The sequence below is a fragment of the Lasioglossum baleicum genome, unplaced genomic scaffold (assembly GCF_051020765.1).
Source record: "Lasioglossum baleicum unplaced genomic scaffold, iyLasBale1 scaffold0101, whole genome shotgun sequence".
Lineage (NCBI taxonomy): Eukaryota > Metazoa > Arthropoda > Insecta > Hymenoptera > Halictidae > Lasioglossum > Lasioglossum baleicum.
This window is the reverse complement of record NW_027469161.1, coordinates 103,502-110,398: the sequence shown is the minus strand read 5'-3', so window position 1 is coordinate 110,398 and position 6,897 is coordinate 103,502. Positions and strand designations below refer to the sequence as shown.

At 42.3% G+C, this 6,897-nt stretch overlaps 1 protein-coding gene across 1 annotated transcript; it reads right to left on the bottom strand.

Annotated features, from left to right (window-relative positions):
* Positions 1 to 4,773: 4,773 nt before the first annotated feature.
* LOC143219925 (uncharacterized) lies at positions 4,774 to 6,550 on the bottom strand. Its single transcript, XM_076445718.1, has 4 exons — positions 5,777 to 6,550; positions 5,199 to 5,457; positions 4,937 to 4,999; positions 4,774 to 4,854 (listed from the first exon to the last, which is right to left on the bottom strand). Exons 1-4 carry the CDS (start codon positions 6,067 to 6,069, stop codon positions 4,774 to 4,776), a joined length of 696 nt encoding a protein of 231 aa, XP_076301833.1. The 5' UTR covers positions 6,070 to 6,550.
* Positions 6,551 to 6,897: the final 347 nt, after the last annotated feature.

The following is a 6,897-nucleotide window of genomic DNA, read 5'->3' as shown; positions in this document are numbered from 1 at the left end:
GTCGCGCCTCCTCAGATGGCGCCTAAAACTGGCCGAGTTTGAATATAAAGTCGTCTACAAACCTGGAAAAGCGAATTCTAACGCTGATGCCCTCTCCCGAAACCCAGTTACGTTGCCCCTCTCATGGAGCACCCCTGGAGGCACATCGCCGCCAAGAGCACCGTTATCAAATCCAGGAACCCCTCTCTTCGATAACCGCCGAAGGAGATGGGCCGACTCGCATCTTATGCCACCGCCTCAGTCAATTCCCCCGAGGAAGAGGAAATCATCGTCAAACTCAACATCTGAACCACCATCGAAAACGCCACCACGCCCTAGGGCAAGTTCAGATGACGACAGCCTTTTAGTATCACCACCCCTAGTACCCGCCTCCAGTCAAGAGGAGTCACCCATAACAGGACTAGAGGACATTTTAACCGCCGTCCCCAGCCTAATTCCCCAACCAACGGGACCAAACTGGCTCGATGAAGAAGAAGAAACCTTACCCTCCGAGGAGGAAGAAGATGAGGAGCCAAGACGCCAAGGGAGAATAACGTACCTCCGCGACCGACTAATTATGAGGAAAGATAATTTAGTATGTTTTACAACCCTGGATGGTCAACCTATAGACCCAGGAGCCGTAGACCTCCATAGACAAAGGAAACTGTCCGACGGTCGAGATCTGACCTTATTCAAAGCAAAGATAAGTAATTTCGGTAGCAACAAGCTGATACAGATACCCATCAAACCATCCCTGACTCACGAGGTTTCAACTGACGACCTAAAAGAATGTTTCCGGACATTACTTGATGTAGCCAACGAACTCAGACTGCGAACATTTTCAATCTCTAAAACCTATATAGACGACAATTCCATGGAGTACGTCTCGAACCTCCTCATCGCAACATTCGAAGACACCCCCGTACACATATTCTTCTGCGCAAACGAGATCCAGATACCGGCCGAAGATAGATGGAATGATATTATCGCAGAAAATCACGTCTCTGCGTACGCAGGGCACAAAGGAATTACAAAAACCCTGAAGAGAATCCGCGAAAGATATTGGTGGAGCGGTATGAAGATCCAGATAACGAACTACGTTAATAACTGCCTCAGTTGCCAACGTAATAAACTGACCAGGGTAAAAACGCGCCTGCCGATGAGAATAACGGATACACCCGGTAGAGCGTTCGATAAGGTGTCCATGGACATTGTAGGGCCCCTTCCAACAACCAACGACGGAAACACATACATCTTAACCATACAGGATTTATTAACGAAACACTCAACTGCAATCCCTCTTAAATCCGCCGATGCCATCAGCACTGCGGATGCATTTATAAACAATTTTATCTGTCGTTTCGGAACACCTAAAGCCATCCTAACGGATCAAGGAGCAAATTTCACAAGCTCCCTGATGAAGGCCATCGCAAAACGATTCAGAATAACTCGGCTGCAAACAACAGCCTTCCACCCTCAAAGCAACGGGTCAATCGAAAGATCCCACCACGTCTTAGCAGAGTACCTGAAGCAATACGTCCACAAGAACAACTGGGACAAATGGGTCGATTTGGCAATGTTTAGTTACAATACAAGTGTCCACGAGGGCACAGATTTCACGCCGCACGAGTTAGTATTCGGCTCTTTGGCACGAGTCCCATCCGCCGATTCTTACTCCTACGAATGCGAAAACGACTCCTATACCCACTACCTCTCCCAATTGCAAAGAAAGATAACCGAAACCCAGATTCGCGCGCGCGGAAACTTAGTCTCCGCGAAAAGAAAATCAAAATCATACTACGATAGAAGAATTAACCCGGTAGAATTCAAGGTGGGAGAACAGGTATTCCTACTCAAAGAACCCTGCAAGGGCAAATTCGATGCGCAATATACGGGTCCTCACGAAATTTGCGACATCTTAGACTCAAACAATGTGAAAATTAAAGTAGGGAACCATTTTAAGATTGTACATGCAAACAAACTCAAGCGTGCGCCGAATAATCCAACGCAAACCCCGCGTCAGCGAAACGTGACACTCATCTGGACGCAGATAAGAAAAGACAAAAGTGAAAGTGTTAGTGAACAAAGTGATTCCCCACCCACCCTAAACCCCGAGAAAAGACAGTCGAATAATGAACATTGCGAATACGACTTGTCGGACATTACAAAACCAGCCCCAGCCCCACGTGCCGACACCGACAACATTTCAGTGCGACCAGTGTTTCGTACAAATATAGGAAATACTCGCCGAGAACTGTGCTCCCTGCGCGGAGTACCCCCGGACGATGCGTCGCATGAATGAGTGTGATATCGAGTGTTGAGCGAGAAATTTCTTCCTTGTAAGAAATTTCTTTTCCGCGTTGGGAGGTGTTACGTCGTCCGATGTACGACGTTGGCCTTGTACACATACTATGTATACAAGGTCTGATCTGCATAAGATCCATACACCGTCTCCTAGACATAAGAGCATAGTATTAAGATCTCATTATTCTATTGTTCTAATCCTTATCTCCGTCTCTACCCATCACCATAACTTCACCTTGATCAACACCTTACCTCAGTTTCAACCCATCACCACGACACATAATGCAATAAAGTATTGCATCACTCTGGAAGCATCTAGAAGCTTCTAGAAACGTCGAGAAGTCCAAAGACTGCTGCATCAGCAGTCCCACGCTCGTAGAGGGCAATAGGACAGCCACGAGACTGCAGCTTCAGCAGAAATGCACGTGCAGTCCCCGGGAGCGAAGACGCTGCTGCGTCAGCGGTTCTCCCACTCCGACGACTGAAGAACAAAGAGACTGCAGCGTCAGCTATCCCCACTCCGAACGAAGGAGGCAAGGCAGAGCAGACGCTTGCATCAGTCCGCCTTCAGACAGCGACTCGAACGGTCCGCTCCAAGCGAGCGACTCGCACGGACGTGCCAGTCCGGCTTCTTCCGACTTCAAGAGCAGACGTGTTCAGTCTAGCTCCGCGAAAGTGAAGTGTGTCGATCCTTCACTCCTAATTCCAATTCCAATTCCAATTCTAACTCAACTCAACTCAACTCATACATTATTCCTACAACATATTACTATATCCATTATTCATTAATCCAATTACTACTCCTATTATAATATTACTTACATATTGTATACCAGTGTACTTACCAGTTCTTATTTAATATATCGTTGTTATACCAGTGCTTCGATCTTGTTATTCTTGTGTTAGTTCAACACCATCTTCCAATTCAGTTCTTGCATCGAATATATTAAACTCGTGACATATCCGGACTTGGTCTAAAGTGCGCAGTGGAAACGCTGAGCCGCCAATAAGGAATTTGAAGCGAGTCATAGAGAAGTTCTCGTGCCACGTCTAGAATTGGTCTAAAGAGCGCAGTGGAAACGCTGAGCCGCCACTATAGACGTGAAGCGAGTTAACTACCAAAAAGGTAAATAACAAGTGGATGTTCATTTTCATTATATTATTAATATTCCATCATTACTATTCCTTACCTATGCGACGCCCACGTCGAGCGGGACGCAAGTATCAACTTGCTAAATTGAGACGCGCGTTGAGAAATAAAGCGGTGCTCGATCAAATCATTGCCACTACCGAGTGGACCGAACTTCTGGGAACCACCGAGCACATTCCGTGTGACGCGTCCGATTACGTTTCTGTATACGGTTGCCCTTGCAACCCTCCTAAAGAGGTCAACCACGCGGACCTCTCGCGAGCTCCGACGCCAGTTCTACATCCGGTCGATTGTCCAGAGGTGATCGACATAGCCGACGACGACGACAGCCGAGACACGATCATCGTTCCCAGGGTCCGTTGCCGAATCATCCGTGACGTTCCTCTGCCAGCTCATCAACGTGTCGTCTTGCGGCCAGCATCCAAGGCCACTAATGTCGTCCCGAACCGAGCAGCAGCAACTCTGCCAGATCTTCCCCACCTCGAGGACATCTGTATAGAAGACCCGATGTACGACACCTACTGCCAGTACCGCCAGTTCCTGCTGCAACAATATTATTAGGCGTTAATACAGCATTGCGGTGAGTCGTATAATGTCTTGTATAATTGCTGAATCCTGTAAACTCACCGTTTTCGTTGCATCATCTCGCGCGTGATTCTTGTCGGAAACTTCTTGTAACCGCGTCGGACGTTCTCTTCTTGACTGCATCCATAGCAATATCGGTTGTCCTAGTGCATATGACAGCCCGCGGCTGTCTCGGCACGAAAGACCACTCCTCATTTTAATCATAATATCTCAACCGTCCGTCTGTCACTGTTCTCTTTTCTCTCTCCTGGTACCTGTAACAAAAACACAGTGACGGACGTGACAAGTGCGCACCGGACAATTGTATACGCTTACTTGCGATGCCATTTTTAACCAATTAATTCGCATGTAAGTCATAAATAAAAGAACATTGGGGAAATTACTTGCTATGTTGTCTGCCTCTTTTTGTATAATTAATAAGGCTTCTTGAAATTTTGTTTCAGGTACTAAAGCCAAAGACATTGACATACGCAGAACAGTATTAGGTACATTAGTCAAACCAAGTTTGCGCCACTTTCGCAGAATAGCCTGCGATATATCGTACATATATGTATGACAAAAAATGTAGCTTTCTATACATAGACAAAATTGTAATTTATATGATAATATATAACTTCAAACAGTATCACCAACCTGACAATAGTGAAACCAGCAACCATGTATATGCGCATTAGGGAATAACTCATTTAGAGTTGTAACAGCAGCTGCTTCATAATCACTCATTATGAATCTTATATTATTTGGTAATTCGGGTATTAAAGTAAATATTTGTTTCCATATGGCAGTATACATCGCAGCCGTCCGTGTTCGCACAGTACAAGTATAGTTGCAATACCCTGCAGAGAAGCAATTCTTTATGTTTGTGAAGGAGCATTGGATACAATTTAAGAAGTAAATCCAATATAAATTATGTTTTACATTATCCATGTAGCGTATATGGATGGTGTAGAGCTGTCCCATGTGTGGCTTCTTGGGTAAAACCTAAAATTACAGACGACTATTATTATCTACTATTATTATTATTATCTATTATTATCATATATACACAGTAAGTTTACTTTGAAAAGTCTGATATTCTTGATATAAACATTTAAGTTAAATAGCTTCTGTAATATATAGAGTTTAAGTTAATTAAATTGTTAAACAAAAACATTATATCTAAGAGTTTTATGCTACTTACTGCAAATGTTCCATCAACGAATATTTCTTTTGAATTCTTTAATCCTTCTAGCAAGCCGTCAGTTGTAATTATAACAGCAAATTCGTCTTTTAATGACTTCACAACAGATATTTTTAGTTTTTCCAATGGTTGATAAGTTTTCATCTGATCATACAAAATTTCTAAGGATTGCGGAATTGTGGGTTTGAAATTAGCTCTCTGTCTGTGCAACGTTGGTCTTAATTTTGAAAATGAACAGTAAGCTGCAGCATCTGGATGTCTTTAAATAAATATTTGTATAACATTTCAGTGAATTTATATATATGTGACACTGTCAACAATTAATTTCAGTGATTTCTTAATATGTTTTAAAAACCCCCACACACTCTAAAAATTTAACACAAACTAACTCCATATGGTTGTTCTTTCCTCTGTACATCTGCTATTCCAAATCAATTCTACAACATATTAAAAAATCTTTGAAATCTGTAAGAGTGTCACATATCGATAGATAGATAAATATTTGTTCAAAATATTTGGAGAAAATATAAAAAAAAGTTGATAAAAGAAACACATAAGAAAAGTAAGCATAAACATACTTTCTACAAACATCATCAAATATTTGTTTAAATGGGATCAATGTCTCCCGACTCAGCTTCATCATTTCCTCTATCATAAAATGCTGCGTAGCAATATATTCTTGCCCAGGGTGGTTATGGGGTTTTAATAGCGTAATAGCCCCATCGCTGAGAACCATCACAGCCCCACAACATCGTGTGGTGCGTCGTGTGTTGCAACGATAAATATTTTCACTGCGATGATCTTTATTGTACACGTAATCGTTGTGTACAAAGACAAAAGAACCTTTCACTTTACCTGCGATTTTTTCCATCTATTAACAGTATGATTACTTTGAGAGAAACAAAATATTATCGGCAATACAATGAATTTTAAACAGCCATAATTCAACATATGTAAAAAAATTGGTAAAACATTGACGACACGGTAAAATTACGATTACACATTTTATAGAATGAATATGAAAATACGATCATTACCTAGAATATAATTGATTCTAACAATATTGTATTGTAATATTCGTTAGCTACGCGTTGCGTGCGTCAGATGAAATAACAAATGGTGGTCGCTGACTAAACAAATGATTCTGAAGAACATAAAAATGAAAATATGGTCGATGATATTATCGCTGACATAGATAGAAACTTTCCGTAAAATTAGTTCTAACAAGGAATGTTGTTAAAAATTTGTTTGAATGCTGCACCGCGCGATACACAGCATACGACGACCGAACACAGCAGGTTGGATCCTGACATTTTACTATAACTCTTGAACCATCAGAGATATCGGGATGAAATTTGCACTAAAATTTATTTAAAAATGTTTCTTTGTCACGTCCGTCACTGTGTTTTTGTTACAGGTACCAGGAGAGAGAAAAGAGAACAGTGACAGACGGACGGTTGAGATATTATGATTAAAATGAGGAGTGGTCTTTCGTGCCGAGACAGCCGCGGGCTGTCATATGCACTAGGACAACCGATATTGCTATGGATGCAGTCAAGAAGAGAACGTCCGACGCGGTTACAAGAAGTGTCCCGACAAGAATCACACGCGAGATGATGCAACGAGAACGGTGAGTTTACAGGATTCAGCAATTATACAAGACATTATACGACTCACCGCAATGCTGTATTAACGGCTA

What these genes read in the sequence shown, in the direction of transcription:
- LOC143219925 (XM_076445718.1), bottom strand. Translation starts at nt 6,069, where the DNA reads ATGGAAAAAATCGCAGGTAAAGTGAAAGGTTCTTTTGTCTTTGTACAC. An exon ending in TTTGATGATGTTTGTAGAAA is followed by an intron (nt 5,458 to 5,776) that starts GTATGTTTATGC and finishes ATTTATTTAAAG; the next exon opens with ACATCCAGATGCTGCAGCTT. An exon ending in TCGTTGATGGAACATTTGCA is followed by an intron (nt 5,000 to 5,198) that starts GTAAGTAGCATA and finishes CTGTAATTTTAG; the next exon opens with GTTTTACCCAAGAAGCCACA.